Below are 17,933 nucleotides of genomic sequence, written 5' to 3'. Positions count from 1 at the left end.
GGCTGACAATTTAGCTGGAACCTTCTTGTGTTTCCACTTACCAGGAAGCACTTGGGACTCGATCTTATTTGTAAAACTCTCCAACACTTAATGAACACTCCAGATAACTCTTTGTCTTAATGTCCCTGGTTATCCCATAGTTGACTTTAGATACTTAACCCTTGGTGGCAGAGACCCTTCTGCAAGAAACCAGAAGCAAAGAAATGCTTTTGAGGATGTGAGGGAAGTGCAGGGTGTGAATCGGCCCCAAACCCAAACTACCCGGGCTAAGATAAACAGAAAAAAAACCCGGGATGGGGGCAGGGGGTAGAGGATCCAGCTGCTAGCAGACTGCGCTCTGATATGCCAGGCGCCACGTATTCCTTTCAAAGAAGTAACAAGGGGGTCGAGATTGATATTGTACATCCGCAGATAGGAGAGGGGTTAAAATATTTCCAGATCACTGAGTTTCTCAGTCTCCTGTTGTCCTTTCAAGTGTCTGTCAGGCAGCTTTGTTGAAAGCACTGCACTGATTTTTCTAGGTGAGAGTTCACAGATGAGCATTAAACATTTACACCCCGTTCACAGTTTGGTGTGTTACCCTCGTTAGTACCTTTTTAAAACACATTGCAAAGTGCCCCAGTGCTGTCTGGGAGGATCCAATGGCTAAACCAGGATATTCCAGTTCTGAGTGCTTCCTGCCTGCTTCTGCACTGAGGATTAAATCCTTCACAGTGTATCCCCTTCCATTTGTGGGTTTAGCTTTTCATGTCGGTTTTGTTTGGTAAATTACAGGTACTGTTCTGTTGATTATGAAGTATTAACATAATTACAGTAATTATGTCAAATGATGCAATGCATGTAAACATGTAATTAGCATGCAGGGACAACACTGAGCAAAGTGATGACAACATGCAATAATGCAAAATGCCTCATTCTCCTGGTCATGTGCAGTGACACAGGCTTTAGAGCTCAGTGCCTTGATTATTTCTTTAGAAGGAGGTTTTCTTAGAATGTTTTGCTTCCTTCCCTCATACTGGAAAGAAAAGCATACAGGGAAAACACCGTATTGCTTTATTCCTCGGTGTGTTTGTATGTGCAACCCTCTGCATGCCCCCCAACTTACTGTATCTGATTTCCTTTGCAATATTCTAACTCTGCATTTGATAAAACAAACAAGTGCCCAGGCAGCTGCTCACGTTACGCTTTGGAACTTTTGAAACTGCCTGAAAACTGGGAACTTTTAAGACACAGAACAGTGTGTGCTATTTTGCAGTGGCTACTACCTCTGCCTTTCATTCTCCCCCGCTGAACTCAGAAAAGGCAGCGGCATTTAGTTCTGGGGACCCAGAAAAGTGACGGCAATGTGGGGGCTTTAAAAGCCCCTCCTGTCCGCAGTGCCTTCATGATGGTGATACAGCTCTTCATCTGGCCCAGGCTGATGAGTCTTACAAAGGAGCAAAGCCGGGGGTTGCGGCCGTAGAGCCAGGTTTTCTGGCTGCAGAGCCATGGCCAGGTTAAGCCCCCCCAGTTCAAAAGTGAGGGGCAGAGGGAGATAGGGAACCTCTGCGGCGAAGGGGGCTGCTCGGTTCGCTCATTTGCATCTCAATCCCCACAATGCTCTTCCGGCTACTCACAGCTATTCCATAGTAGTGCTCTTGGCTGGGATCTGGGAACACGCTCAAAGGGTGAGGCAGCTTTTGGATGCACTGAGCTGTTTTCTGTTTGAGCTGTGAAAAGCAAACATCTTTTCAAGAGAGAACATTCTGAACAGTAATTTTTTTGCATTTACAATTCAGAAAGGGTAGAACTTCACTGAAATCTGGGAGGAAAATATTGTATAATGTCAAAAGGAAACATAAATCCTCTGCAGCAAAGGCTTCACACTGCTCTGAAAACAGAAGCCACTGAGTTACTACACTGGCCTAATGTGGCAGGACTGGAGATACAGGTTCTGGAAACAGCTTCGTACACTCAAGACACTTGAACCCCAATAAAGCTCTACTGCCTTCCTCAAGGAGTAACTCAAAGATGAAGATCTACAGCTTCAATTCAGATGCTTGCTTCTAAATTACTTTAAATATTTACTTGTCACGGCTACCAACCCAGGCACAAACAGCACAGGCAGCTGCACGAGGAGAACCTGTTGAAGGAGAGATGACTAATCTGCTTCAGTGCTCAAATGTGCAGATCTGGAGAAAACAAAATCAAGCGGTGATTAGAGATGGGCTCAAGCTCAGGTCTGGATTTACATTTTCTTCAAAGCTGCATTTAGATCCTAGATATTAGGGACAAAACTCTCCTGCCAAGCCGGGACCCAGCCCGAAGGCATAGTAAGGGCACTTTCAGATGCAGGATTTCGGGTTAAGCACATCTCAGCTGAACACGCAAAGCTGGTTTAAACAGTGTGGCAGAGCTAATCTGTTGAAAGGTCTCACTCAGCCCTGCTGTCCCGAAGGGAGTATGTATGGGAGAACTGCAAACTCTTTGAGAGTCTTGCTGGTCATTACCCAGCCCATGTGTGGGTTTCACCATGTGTCCCTGTGTTTTGCAACTCCCAACCAGCTCCTTCTCAGCTGATTTATTTTCACGCTACTCAGCTTGCAGGAGGTGAATCAGGCCCTGTGGTTACAGAGCAGACCCAACGGCTAGTGCCTGGTGTGCAGCCCCTCGCTGGCTGCCAGGAAGGGAAATCTGAAACTTTACAGGAGGAGGAGGAAGGAGGAGAAGCAGGGTATTTTCTGGAAAGGCAAAGCCATAGCTAAACAGCATGCATGGCAAAACAGGAGGGAAAAGAGAGCAGTCTAAGAATTCCAACAAGCGACAGAGAGGACAATAGAAAATTAATAGAGGAACAATAAGAAATAAATAGTATTTGAAAGGTAAATCCAGCGGACAGGCAGGAGTAAGCAAAATAACAAAACAGGGAGAGGTTCAGCAGCTGAACAGACAGTGGGAAATCTTTGTGTGTGGTGAGGGGGGACTGTGTTACTTGCTTTCATGAAATTAAAATCAGTAATGAAAATACACTCATCTGTAATTGCACCCTTCTGTTTATTCCTGCTTACTTCTGTTAATACTAATATCTGAGCATAGCTCCTGTTACTCCTAAATCACTACTACTCACGTCTCGCTTTTCTCATTTTCGTTTTAAATGGAAAAGCTTTGGCCTTTGCAATGTAACAGAAAACGACATGCATTTAAAGAAAAATAAGCAAATCTTTCCCAGAAGAAGTTAAGTGTTAACTGCATGCCTGCAATCAAGTCGTAGGACAGCAGTATTTCTGGTGGAACAGTGTCAATATACAGATTGCATTTTAAAGAGTGAGGCAGCATTACAGAAGCGTTGAAAGAGGGGGCGGGGGAGCAAAGCTGCCCCTCTCCCCTTGGACACAGGCAGCTCGGAAACAAACAGCTCCCCACTGAACTGGCAGCTCCCGCTGCCAGCACAATTGAGCTTCCGCCTCTGGATGTTTGCATTAGGATCCCAACCGGCTCCCACCCAAATCAATGGATTTCGCTGTAGGCACAGAAGTGAGACTTAGGTATTTTCAGTCTAGTCAAATAAACAGAAAAACTCGGGGTTGGCGGGGGGGGGGGGGGGGGGGGGGCGGGGGGGCGCGGGGCACGTGGGGGGAATCATTATTTGGACAAGTTAATTACAAGACATAGCACCAAAATACATAAATAAAAAAATGGAGATGCCCAGACTTGTGATGTGGCCAAACCTGTAGGTGTACCTGAAGCTACCACCTATCGGCTCGCTCTCGCTGCACGAGGGAATGTGGACACAGGGATGCTACCTCTGATGGCAGTGAAATTCATTTACCATTAATAGTTAGACATTTAAGGCAAATCAGTAGTTTGGCCAATGTGTATATATTTCTTTTTTAGATTGCTGACAAATAAATGTCTCTCTTTCCTCATGGGCTTTATTTCCATCTCACAGATACCAAGCAGGGTAAGACATGGGGCTAATGCTGGCCTTTGAGCAGGGAAGTCAGGGTGCTCTCCTCCCGTGTGTCCCCCAGAGAAAATGGGGAGCGAAGCCCACCTGGCAAGGCTCGGTAACTCAGCCCAGGTAAGAGCTGAATCACCTTCTGCAAGTGCCGGCCTCTCCGTGCTGACTGCAGAGGGAGACTACACTCCTGGCTAGCTGCTCTGAAGTTAAACACCTCAGCTAGCTGAAATACATGCAGATTAGGGAGGCTGAGTGAGGTGTAATCTTGGCCAAGGAGTCTAAAGTGGAGTAAGGATTACATCTATGCTCTGTGATGGTGCTAAAGCCATAGCTTTAAGATATCAAGGACCATTTTCCCAAACCACACAGCTTGGTTTTCATCAAGCCAAGGACCACAGCATCGCTGTAGCAATGATTCCGGTGCTTTTCTCTCACCATTCCGCCCCCAAACACCTTAAACTCTTAAGCAACCCAGCCTATGCAGACAGGAATTTGCATTTTGCTCTTTGCACATCAAACTGAAAAGCAATGCAGGGAATGATGTCTGGACCCAAGCAGCCTATTGAGACGATCAGAAAGGTAACACAAAGCACAAAAGATGGCTAAGAAACACAGATCATTTGCCATCCCACACAGCAATGCTGTCTCAGGACCTGGGGACCCAGGCAGAGGATTTAGTGCCTAAGCCTAGAGACTCCTCTGGGTTGCAGGCATTAACTCATGCTTGCATGCCTGAGACAGGATAAAGCTGAAGTAAAAAAAAAAAACAACTCGAAAGAGGCCTCAGCATATTGTTGTTTTGGGGATAGTCCTGTGCATTTCATCCACAAGAATTAGTGTTTTCTTTTCATTTCACAATAACCTAGGTATTTAAAATGTCTGCCAAAAAGTACTCAGAAACCCAGTGTTTAATCTGAGGACTTTTCAAGAGGACCAGTTTATTTCTACCATCTAATGAACATTAATTTCCTGTTTTAGAAAATGTTATTTATGCCACTGGTGAAGCTGATATTTATCTTGATGTATATCGTCTTGGCTGGCTTAGTTTTTCATTTTCTCCAGTTCCCCCAGCCTGCGTGCTCTCTGCAACCTGTAGACTCAGACTGTGCAACCAGCAGTCCTTCAAACCTAGTCAGAAGTTTCCAGTACATGGTGGGAGAATATGCTAGCAGAGGACACAGGTCTGAATCCATTAGTGGTCACTTCTCATAATAAAAACAAAGCTAAAGAGAGTATTTGTAACACTGGTCTGAAAACAAGAATGTATTTTCCTTTCTGCTTCAGAATTGAGACAAAGCTAATGCAAGTTACACTAAACAAATCCAGCCCTTGCCAGGATAAACAAACATTTGCAGTGCTGCTTGCTACATGCCTGTCATGAAATAAAGACACTGACATGCATTTTAATGCAGCTCTCCTACAAATTGTGAAAAAATAATTGTGCACTGTGTATTCGTTGCTAGGTTACTAGAAGGAAAGAGAATATTTTTGCAGACATGATGAACTAACAAGGTAAATAATTCAACTTAATCATTTTCAAATTTCACACTTAATTTTCAACAGCGGGTCTTTTCAGAGCTCAGATCAACTTCAGATCTGGCAACAGTGATTTTCTAGAGCAAGGCTGACAAGCTCCTGTGAGCAAGATTTGGCCCATGGTGTAGTTTTTATACGACAAACTTTCCCCCTACCCTGAATACGATGGCAGTTTTACTAGAAAAAGGGCTGCAAGGTTTGCCCAGTTGTGATTAACAGCACAAGATTTTTCATTTCTTCTTAAACTCATTCACCGACTTAGTGATATCTTACCAAACATTGCAGCACTAACAGAGAAAAGACTAAGAAAGCTCTCTGTACACACCCAGTCTCTCTGCACCGTACTCCCGTCAGTGACATTCTGTGAGGAATAGCACTAACTGATTAAAGCAGATTGGGTATCGTCTAACTAATCCATAAATTCCGACATTATTACATATTTGCTTAAGGAAAAACAATGGATCAGATCACGAAATCAGATCTGTGCTGCTCTGCAAAGCAGGGTCCTTTGTGCTGCTTTGTGGCAGTATTTGCAGGGCAGATGTATCTGAAGGAAGGGGTAAAGGGCCCTGCACACCCGTGTCCCTTTTAGCACCAGCTCAGCAGCAAAAAAAACTCCTCCAGAGAGACCTGAAGCTCAGATGAGAATCTATTTTGCAAAGTTTCCAGATTACAAACAATGCATCTGTTGAAAGAGACTGATTTTTTCTTTGGTTCAAAGCATGTTTTGGCTATCATGGCTTTATTAGGTCAGATGACACTCTCATTCAGGTGCCAACAGGTCTGACGACAGAAATGCTCCACTGATCAAGTAGTAGACTGAGGAAAAGGTGAGTTAGGTTCTCTCTCAAAGTCTCCGCTCAGTTCCTTGCATGACGTTCTGAAAGTCATTTCTCTGTGTTATGATGCTGAATATAGTTGATGAGGAACTCTGAAAATCAGTTGGTGCAAATTCATGATGCTCTGCCAATTTATTGTTGCAAGTGCAGTGGCAAAGGCAAAACAACATGAAAGTCTGAAGGTAAGGGACCAGGCCTTGTTGAAGCTAAAAAATCTCAATTTGAAAGGTCCCAAGGACAGTGACAAGCCATGAAATCTAACAAAATCTGACAAGTAACGACTAGCAAATTAGAAAGTATTTTTACACAGAAACACCATGAAGCCAGAATAAATTTTAGTATTTTTAGAAGATGCTGTGGTCACCCAAACTTTCTTTCTTTTAGTGCTTTTGGGAGAAGTCCTTGAAGCAGTATGTAAGTATAAAATCTGAACTTTTCTATCTTGTTAACATATGTGCCTATGTATCTTCTGCTTTCTTAGACAGGATTCTGGCTGAAAATCCAACCAAATCCATTCAAGGGTAAAAAGACTAGTGTAAGACTTTGAAGGAAAGGGAATCCACCCTCCTGTGGATTTCACTAGATACTTGTGCTCCCATGAAGAACTGGAGATCTCTTGTTACATATAAAACTTTCTTATTCTTTTATTCCCAAGGGTCATGCTGACAAGACTGGGTTGGGCCTTATGTGGACCCAAATGCTTGAATGGACACAAAAATCTGATAGTCTGTAATTCCTCCTCCTAACAGTGACCTGCCTCCTGCTACCTACCATGTCTTCCAAGTAGATTTCTGGAGATTTCATTCATCACTTAGGCCAGATCCTGTTTTCAAATTATCTTTTGTTTAAACTGAAGGAATGAGATTACTTTCTTCTGTACTGGAAGATTTATCTCTTAGAAGTTTACAGTCTTTTTTTTTTTTTTCCCCTGTTTTATCAAAAAATGATGGACCATTTCAAGGGAAAAAAAAAAGTAGAACTAACCCAAATGGTTGATTATCTTTGTATCTCTAGTTCTATTTCATTTCATGGCTCCCTCACTTCACAGCACTATAAACTTTTTGAATTGCCCTCTGTGATATCCACTCCTTCACTGTTGACCATTGCTCACTTATTCATTGCTTGTTGGATCAGCTGGGCACTTGCACAATTGAGTCTTTGTTATGCTTTCAGACAGGCTGCAAGTCACAATATTGAAGCAGCACAAGGACTGTTTCCTCTGCTGGTATTCTTCTTCCCTGGCATTTAGGAAGACAGCATCCTAAACAAATGAAAATGCATATAAAGTAATTACAACAATAACTCACACAACAGCTCTCATTTAACTGGCTACACAATGTCTTTTCCCCTTTAATTGTCATAAAGAGAGTGAATATCCAAAAGTCTGAAGGGTTTTTGCAAGTTGGTCAATGGAGAAACAAGAATTTGCTGTTTTGAAAAGTGCAGCAGAGCTCAGGTTTGTTTAATGATGGCTGGTGGTACACAGTTAGCGGGGATCCTAGAAGAGCCGCTCTCTCCAACCAGTTAATTGGCCCAAACAAAACGGAATGTAGTTTTCTAACTAATAAGGACTGACAATAATGAAGAGCAACTGCAGGGACAGTGGGAAGATAAAGGAATGCACATACCAAGGTTCTGCAACAGTATGAAATGTCAAAGTTCAAGTTTACATGCATAGTAACCACAACTGGCACAGGGGTTGCTGGGTGCATAAATAATCTGAGAACCCAAGATGAGAACACTAACAAATACAACTTTATACAGTTGGAGGTTTTAAAACAAAATTAAACTTCTCACATGCATATACAGCTGCCCCAGTATTTAAATACCTGCAGGATCTGCTTCTTGGCCAATATTATCGATGGAGCTGGACACCTATACATCCTTGAACTCTGTCTCAATAGGCAGAGTATTGGACGTGGCACTAACATAGCAACGTCAGCAAAACACTATTTTAGGTTGATTTCACTTGAAGTCAAAATGAGGATCGTGGCTTCCCAGATAGTGAAATTAATCTCTCTTTTGCAGTAGAAAAAAAGAAGTACCTTATTTGGGAAGGGAAAGTTTAGATAGAAGTAGAAGTAGCTGGGTTGATTATGGAAAGAATAAGAGTATTCAGCAGAAGTAGACAACTAAGGATTTTGTCACAGGGAGGGAGAAGCAGAGTCTTTTGTGTATGGTGGTTTATTGCAGGCTCTAATGGCATCAGGATGATGTTACCAGGGAGCCTTTACACAATGAAATAATTTACTGTCATCTCTTATATCCTGCTAGCACAACAATGTGGTCTCCATAGACCTACTCCTAAAACAGTTTTGATAGCCAAATTCTATCTGTAATGTCACAGAAGATGTCATAACCCTACTTAAAAAAAATTGACACAATTGTCCGTTCATTCACACAGAATTATTGTGAATTGGTAATGACCTTTGAAAGGATTGCTAGACAGACAGATTTGCTGAGGTCTAAAGGGCTCCAGACCTTCCTTTCCTTTCCCTCTCACATGACCCAGCACTGGCAGCCCCCCCAGTCCCTACTGCTGCATGGTGCTACAGCTTCCCAGCTGCTCTGAGGCCAGGGCAAAGCAGCAGTGCCGTGCAGACCCAAGAGCCTGGTGGTGCCATCACCTCCTGCTCCCCACAGCAGCCCACACCTCCTCCAGCTGGGCTCAGTGGCCCAAAATGAGGATGTCCCTGTCACGAGACTTGACTTGACAGATGCTCTCACACTGGGGCTGTGCCTCTATCCCTCCCACAGCCCAGGAGCCATGGGCACTATACGATAGTAACAAGCTGTCACAGATACCATTTGCACAGCTCGTTGGCTTGTTTCCTCCTAGGGCTGGAGTTCCCCAGGTTAGCAGCACATTTGTCAGGCTGTTCAAAAGCCTTCCTGGCCTTGAGAAGAGTTACATTCAGCAAAGAAAGTACATAAAAATGGAGTAACAGCTTTTCACTGAAAGAGAACAGTTTCCTGTCTCTGTTTTGCTCACATCTGGTCAATTTTCTGACAAGAATTACATCTTTACTACTCTTTTACAACACACAGCCAATACAGCTGAAAGAGAGTAAACTGCTCACTATACTAGCCTTTGTATTATCAGCAGTATTACTACCTTTAGCAAAGCTGTAAAATCTGTTTTACTGAAGATGCACAAACCTGAAAGAACTCTGAATGTCATGACGCAGGGTGAGACTGAAGAATTGGCATTTACAGGAAAATGGAGAAAATCTTTGCTTGAAAATTAAACAAAACTGAAATAGAATTACTCACAATAAACTGTACTCTAAGACCCACTTTTCAGAGTAGATAAGTATTTTAAGAATGGCATCAAAAGATATAATAAGATATGATATAATAAGATATCTTTTGTAGGGCAGTATAAAGATTTAAAGAACCTATTGAATTCTGTTTTCAATAAAGATGTATTAAGTAAATGTTGTTGTATTCTCTAGAGCTATACAATTCTTGTAATCTTTTCTTCAGAGGCCTTTGGCTAATTCATAATTCAAAATGTTACTCATTTCCCTTCCTGTCTGTATGTCATATAAAGATGTGCATCCAATACATTGTCTTGTGGATCTCTGCATATTATACACATCCCAGTTCCTGTTATGTATACATTCCTTTGTAGGGATATGATTTATTTCTTTAAGCACTTTCCCATCTTAAAATGTCAGATGCTTCCTGTACTTATATACAAAGAAGTTTAAGCTCCCAAAGGTACTGAAGTTCAACACAATTCTGACTGTGGACAGTATGAATTTACCAGTGACTCTTTGGGAAATATACAATTCCACCTACTTTCCTCAGCTCTCTAGCGTAACTTCATTTTGTAAGTGTTTAACACTTCAGTCATCAAGAAGATCAAACAGAGGTATGGTCTTGAAAAACAAAGAACCTACACTGAACTTTCTAAAGGTTTATTCTTCTTCAAGTAGAAGCTTTGATTCTCAAGGGTTATCACTTGTAGCACACAGGAACTTGTCAAGATTAGGAAAATGGGGTTTCAAGGTTAACTTTTATCCATTTCCATTATCTGAATCTTGCTATCTTTTGTAAATAAGACTTTTTTTCCTCCAAATAACTTACTTCTAAAGCTTTTTGGGTAAGTAAGGAAAATACCATTATTACTTTACTGGGTTTCAGATCAGTTACTTAATAAAAAAACCAAACTGTATTAACCAAGATGGTGAGACCATAATCAACTGCCTATCACTGGATTCTCCAGAAGATTTCACCAGCTAAAAGCTACAGTTGTTTCTTTTATTGTATTTTTAAAATATAGCTTTACACAGAAAAAAATCCTTTAAAAAAAGATTGCCAAATAGAAGTCTAACTTTGCAAAAGATTGCTCAATTATTGAAGCCTCAGGCAAAGAAAAACCTGCACTGATATTGTTCAGTTCTGTGGAACAACTGTCCCTCTCCCTTGGCACTACCTTACCTCCTGCAGCCTTAATGCCACAAAACCACACTGAACAGGCAGGTATCCTCAAGGGCCTGAACTAGAGCAGCTAAGAATGGCTCAAGCAGAACAGGAAACCTGCACAAAACTGCAATGCAGCCCAGCAGGCTGATGAGAGGCCATGAAATGAAAGTGCACAGGGAGTGGGATGACTGGTGGTAGGCAAGAAGAGCGTATGTTTGGAGGTGTGGACTGGTACTGAAATGAACAGGACCTTTCTAGCTCACCCACAAAGGCACCGAAGTCCAGTACTCCTGTTAAGAGATTGTTTGTGACATTTTCTAACTCATAAAAACAACCCCAGGCTTCTTCAGATTGACTCATTTTAAAAAAAGAAACAAGCAACAGCAACAGCCTTTATAACGACAGCTAATGTTTCAAAGAGAGAAATGTATCACACAAGACTTCTTCTCTAATGAGCAACAGCATTTTTCAGTGAGGTTAATTCAAACTCAACATGTCTAATTTATAAGAGGTTTTCTTGAGGGCAATTAGTCCTGCAGTTTCAGCTAAATATTTGAAGTCTTGAGTACAAGGGAAATTGGCCCAAATAACTCTTAGGTACTAGTCCCCACTAGTAATAAAGGCTCTGAAGGCCAAAGGAAGGCATTAGCAACACTTGTGCAACTCCCTTAACGGGGTGTACAAATGTAACTAATTGGAAACCAGTAAACAATTCTGGTATTGAAGCACAAAGCAGATAATCTCACTCACACTACTTCACTCATTTTCTTCTCATGTGGCTGACTGGAATAAAACTGCTAAAATACTGTTTCTCTCATGCAGAAAAAGATCTAGGGGATATAATAGATCACAAGCTGATTAGGAGTCAACAGTGTCAAGCCATTGTGAAAAAGGCAAACACTGCACTAAGCTGTGCAAACAGGAGCATGGCTTGCAAGAGATGGGAAGTAATCCTGCTCTGCCCAGCACTGGTACAGCCCCAGCGGGAATACTGTGTCTGGCACTGGGTCTCGTTCTCCAGCAGAGATGCAAAGCGCCCAGAGAGTCCAGAAGAGAGCCGTGAGAATAAACAGAGGTGTAAGGCACGACCAGTGAGGAAGGACTGAATGAATCAGATGCACATAACCTAGAGAGCAAGATGGGAGGGAAACCTAACAACAGCTTGCAAATACATAAATCATGGCTGTGGAGGGGAAGGGAGTGACTTGTTTTCTGTATGCAGGGTGAATAAGGAATAACAGATTTGGGATGGAGTTGGCAAGCCCTCTCAGGCAAAGAATGGGTTAACATAGGCATTAGCAAGAAAGCAGCTGAGAAGGCACACAGCTGCAGGGGATAAAACCACTGGGGAGAGGGCTATCAGAGGACCCCTTGAGGAGGGGGCTGAGGGAGCCTCTTAGGGCAGAGAGACAAGCTTAAGGGATGTTGGGCTGTGTCCTTTGCAAGGGATTCTAGTCTTATCTTTGGCAGGTTACTGGCCTCTTTGTTTGCATTGACTGAGTGTGTTTGATTATGAAGTTAGTTTTGGTTTGTTCTTTTTTTAATGCCTGCAAAAAAGCAGGATAGGGTGCCAAGGTTTTGGTTGTGGGTGTTTATATGGTTTTGGGGGTTTTGTTGTTTGATTTCTGTTGTTTTGGGTTTTTTTAATAGTCCAGTAAAACTTTTCACATCTGGCCTAAAATGTGGTCAAAGTGCTGAATCAAATAAGGTAGGAAGATAACTTTTGCCTAGGGACAATATTTGAATTCCTGTTAGAAACAGAGGACTCAAATGGAGGAGCTGGAGACTTTAGTCTGTAGAGGGAGAGAGATAGCAAGAAGCTTTTGTGTAAAAGAGAAAAGTTTTATACAACAGGCTCAGGCTTAACAGCTCTAAATGTGGGGAGATGATAGAAGTCTGGATCTTTTTCCTAGGGGGACAAGATCTTAGCCTGGCAAACTTGAGGGGGCTTGGAAATCACAGCAAGATTTAGGTTAAATATTATATTTTTTTTTAAGGGTGAAGATAGGAAGGACTGCAAGAAACTGTCTGAGGATGTTATGAAGCCTCTGTTGTTGGAGGAAGGCCTTTGAGAACAGGTTAGTAGGTATTTGGTGGTAATGACAAAATTGATCCTTTCTCAGGATGGCAGGGCTACTAGATGAGCTTCTGAAGTCCCATTCTGCCCTATGGTTCTTTAATGAGAAATATCGCATCCCTCTTTTCTTGTACTCAGCTGTGACATTTCATGAAAATAACAGCACTTTTGGAAGTTCAAAGCATTCTTTGAATAGAAGTGGTTTCAAAACTAGCTTTAAGCTGAGTATTTTACCTACTATGTTGAATGATCCTTTCAACATGGTGTGTTCTGGAAGTACTTTAGTACTGAAGCTTGCAAATTCAGCTACGAATGTGTTACAAGAAGACTCTATACTCGCTCTTTGTGTCTTTCCAACAAAGATACAACTACATTAACTTGTAGCATGCCCACAAGCTCCACCACAGCAACAACAGATTTGTAGTAAGGATGCTCTTTTCCCTCTCAGTCACAGTCTGACCTTTTCAAAAAGAAACTAAACCCAAGACTACTTGGCCTAAATAACACTAGGGAAACCCTACATAAATATTCCTTTTCTATTTTTTTTTCTTTAACTCCCAGTGAAGTTGGTTGAGATCTGTCCTCACAAGTTAATAGGTCTAAGTTGTCCTTAATATAATTAGTCTGTGTCATTTTTTAAATGAGAGTTAAATGTAAAGGAAGCAAACCATAGATACTATGTCTTTCCATGAAGTATCTATATCTAGATACTATGTCTTTCCATGAAGATGAAGAAAATTTCTATTTGATAGCTAAAGCCTCCAGAATTTGGAAGTTTTAGGTTCACAGTAATGATCAAGATATTGTTTTATCAGAAATAAAAGCTAGTATGATGAGAATTATCTCTGGTTCTGTAATGCTTTTAGCGGTAAGAACGGCTTTGTGTGCTTTGACCTAGCATTCCAAAAAATGTTTCAGTAGAGCAATTGGAAGTGCAACTAGGAGCAAATTGCTTTTGCTTGCTTCCGAGTTTGTCATGTCCTCCATTAGGAGGTTGCTTTCCATTCTGACCCACATGAAAGAGGAATAGGCACTGAAACAATGGACTATATTTTGAAAACTATTTAGTTGCCCAAGAACACAGAAATGCCTGCTAGATTTTCAAAAGCCAGTAGGTAATGACGCTCATGATGGAGCTAGACGCCTAGGTTGCACTGAAAATCCCACTGGATTGTTCTTGCATGCTTGTGGGCCTTCAAAAGTCTGCCCAGATTCCCCCCCAAATGAAAATCACATTTTAAGGAGATGTTTGTATTTAATTACCCTCTGTGATCAGCTGCAGAATATAACCAAGAAAACATTTCTGGTGGTTTTGATTGGTTCTCTGTTTTCCTTGGGGAAGGAAGCATGGGGTTTGCTCTGCATTTTGTGCACTGCTTCGCATAATGAGGTGCTGGGCCCTGACTAGGACTTTTGTATGGTTCAGCATGAGTAAAGCAATACTCAGCTACACTTTCCTAGATAAAGCAAGGCATGCAGGCAACATAAAAGCGCTAGCAGCCTTTGTCACCAGAAAAAGAAATGATCATATTTAGCAGTGCTGTTCACAGAAAGATTAAAACTCGGGCTGGATGGAGAAAAGCTGTGTAGATAATTTGAAATAGATTCTGAGGGTGAATTACTGCTTGGCTGTCTTCCTCACCTCCTCAGCTCTCAGACTTGTGTGCCAACGAACATTTTAAGATAACTCTGCTCTGTTTGCTTCTTGAATTGTCTAGCTGTTTAACAGGCTCTTCAGATAAACAAGGGATAATCTCAGGATTTTGCTCAACAAAGATTGCTTTGTGCAAATTTTAAAAATTCTGAATAGGTTGCTGTATAGGGCCTGGTCTTGCAATCCCTTTTAGTTGTGAACTTTCAGGGGAATAAGTGGTTGCACAAGCACAGTTTCAGTAAGTAAACTATCAATACTGATATCATTGCCACCATCAAATATTATCTCATTTTTAAAGATTATTAAAAAACAAGAAAAGGCACTGATAGCGCTGGACAGAGCAGTCTTGATGACGAAAAGTGCCAACTGGAGACACACAAGTGAAAAACAGAATTAGAGAGCAAGCGGGAAACTGCAGGCACTTTTTAATTTAAGAAATCAGTGCCCTCAGACAGGGCCCTCAGCCTCGCCACGGCCTGGGCAGCACACCCCGAGCCAGGCCGCGGGAGCGCCGGAGGTGACACCGCGCACCCAGCGAGGGGCAGCGATTTAGAACGGCCACACAGCTGCCCAGCCGCCCATGTCGGCACAGCCATCCCTCTGTCCCGACAGGGGTGCCTCGGCGAACGCCTCCGTGCCAGGGGCGCCCTGGAAGCGCGGCGCGCGCCCCCGCCTCAGCGCCTCGCTGCTCCCCGCCGCCCTAGACTGTCGCGCACCGCGGCGGCGGCGCTTCCGGCCCTGCCAGCCGCCTCATCTATGGTTGTTCCTCCCGCTGGGGCTCGGTGCCGGGCCGTCAGGCGGGCTGGCGGCCTGCCCTGAGGGGGGCAGCGGGGCAGTTCCCCCAAAGCCGCCTCCCCGCCCGGCCAGCAGCTCCGGCTCCTTCGCGGGCGTTACGGGGCCAGCAGCCCCCCCTTCCTCCCCGAGGGGCGGAGCCGGCCATGGCGGAGGCGGGGAGAGGCGGCGCCGTGCAGGTGGTACGTGTGAGGCGGGAGGGGGGCGGCCCCGCGGTGCTGGGCCTGGGCTGGGCGCGGGTTTGCAGCGGGGGGTTTCCAGGCCTGGCGGCTGAGCTGCTTGTCCTCACAGCCCGGGCGTGCTCGGTTACACGGAGTTTGAAAAGATAGTTCTAAAATTTTCGTACCACTCTTCATACTTTTGTTACTCCCTGTGACAGTGTTGTTTTGTTTGGTTTTGTGTAAAGCACTTTTTTTACAAATTTACACACGTACAACTGATGCGGTTTGGCAGCAGTTGAGATCGAGACAGACAGATATCTGAAAAGCAGAAACGGCCAGATCAATGGGCAAGTAAAACCGATTCACAACCTCACAAGAGTCTCAGATCCTAAAGGCAGATCAAAGTTTGTGGCCTGGAAATCGCTCTGTGTTTATTTAAAGTATCCCAGATACAAGATTTGACAAAACTAGTATGTTTCTGCCAACAGTCGTGAGTTTCTAAATGGTTTGGAATAATGACTCATAAGAAAACTTCATTCACAAATAACAGCTTCTGACTTTTAGAAAACCATCAGCACTGTTGAAATTATTTTTTCAATTTATTTTCTGCATTCAGACATGGAAGCAGGATGGAGTCTACTTAAACTGAAATTTGTGGAAACTGAAAAGAAGTTTTCACTTTCGAGCTGTTTATCAGATATATGTATATTCTTAGTAGAGGATGATGGTGGTCATGCCAGAAATGAGGGATTTCTTGCATGCAAAACATTCAGTTGTGCAGTTTCTGACACTTTTTAAAAACATCGCATTTCTCTAGTTTTCTCCAGTCTTGTGATTGATGTATTGTTTTCCAGTGGTCTAGCTGATGGAGGAAGGATTTTTTTTGGTTGAGTAATTGATTTGTAGATGAAAGGGCGTTGAACTACCTGTTAACCATTTCACATTCTGTCGTTTTTGCCACACATCAACATTTATTTTGCAGCAAAGTCAAGAATCATCATCTTCAGCTTAGCAATGGCAAAACTGCATTACTAAAAATAACTAAAATCACTTCAGGTCTTACTCTAGAATGTGTGAAATTCAGGGACAACCAGGTAGTGTCACAATGCTCAAATCCAATTCTGACTCAGTTATCACTCAGTTGATTTTGTAATGACAAAAATACAGCAGTTGTTTGCAATTTATTTCCCTTTATTGACCCAAAATCACTTAGAAAGAGCTTTATGCATGTTTCTGTAGTTCACTATTATGGTAGCAGTCTTCAAACACATGAAGAAGAGAACCAGAGAACTGCAAAGAGAACTTGAGTAATAGTCTGTGTTGGGATTGGAAAGCAGTAGTTGGCATAAACTGCAGCAAAAGGACTTCAGACTTTGGGAAAACTGTATTCCAGGTCTCGTATGCCTGCTGTTAGTGATTGCCTTAGCAAGGTTGGTGGTTTTGTTCCTGGAGATTATGGTTTGTCAGCGATGATGCAACTGCAGTTGATCTTGTTTTGGGACAGAAGAAATAGACGCTGTCTCTTGAGGTTACTACCAGCTGGGTTTTTTTACTATGAATCTGCACCTGTAAGTGAAATTGTGCCCTGGTTCATGTTTTTCCCTTTTTAAATAAACCAACAAGACTGAAGCATTCTGATACAGTCACACGATACTAAAGGCCAATTCATGAATGGCTAGTTCAGGACAAGTACCAACTTTAACTTTTAAACCAGGCTACAAACATAAAAATGAAAATATAGCTCTGCAGTTTTTAACTTATCTTTGCCTTAAAAAAACCCACAAGCAAACAAACAAAAAAACCCAAAACAAAACAACACAGAAAACCAGTAAACCAAGTAAGAATGGTAGAACTGAAGGAATCCTTAGTATACGATGTTAGCAGTACTCTTGGTATTTAACTATATCGCTGTGTACAATTATTTCTGTGGATTTGTTAAATTTTCAGGTTTTACACAGAAGTGCCATCAGCACTGTACCTTATTTTGGCAGGCATCTAGCTCAACATTGTTGTGACAGTACTGTGGAAGCAGAACTTGCTCACAGTAATGTTTTTAGGAGCATGCTAATACAAGTTGTTTTGTTGAGTTCGGAGTACCTTAGTGCCATCAGGTATCTGTGGATTGTTTTATATGTTCTGCCATTAAAGTACTGGTTTTTCTGCTTTCAGTTAAACCTAAAGAGAGGTGCAAACATGATCTTGATATTTTGTACTGCTGTCCTGACTTAAAACAGGAGTACATGGAAAAAAAAACCAAGGAAGTTCCAGTTTTGCAGTTTTCAAGCCAATATCAAACTAGCTTGTGATGGCATAGTCAAATTTTTACTAAAGTTAATTAGAAAACAGATTGGGAAATCATTGATTTTTCTGGATGTACAAAACTGTAGCTAGTTTATATAGTCATTGGAAGGATCGGAGAACGTTTTTTTTTTCTTTCTGAATGTGTTAAATGGATTAGTGTGAATGTGTAGGGTCTTATTTTAATTGCCATCTAGACATAAAG

At 42.3% G+C, this 17,933-nt stretch overlaps 1 protein-coding gene across 3 annotated transcripts in view; it reads left to right on the top strand.

Annotated features, from left to right (window-relative positions):
- The first annotated feature begins 3,591 nt into the window (after positions 1–3,591).
- Positions 3,592–17,933, top strand: part of B3GNTL1 (UDP-GlcNAc:betaGal beta-1,3-N-acetylglucosaminyltransferase like 1) — a 141,487-nt gene continuing 127,145 nt past the window's right edge. Inside the window, exon 1 of one of the 3 annotated variants that reach the window (XM_080398302.1) lies at positions 3,592–15,451. In XM_080398302.1, the coding sequence (XP_080254428.1) occupies positions 15,416–15,451 (36 nt within the window). In that variant the 5' untranslated portion in view covers positions 3,592–15,415. The remainder of the gene's footprint in view (positions 15,452–17,933) is intronic. The other 2 variants (XM_080398300.1, XM_080398301.1) reach the window with 2 other exon arrangements.

The sequence above is a fragment of the Falco punctatus genome (assembly GCF_963210335.1).
Source record: "Falco punctatus genome assembly, chromosome: 1".
Lineage (NCBI taxonomy): Eukaryota > Metazoa > Chordata > Aves > Falconiformes > Falconidae > Falco > Falco punctatus.
This window is presented reverse-complemented; position numbering and strand designations above follow the sequence as displayed.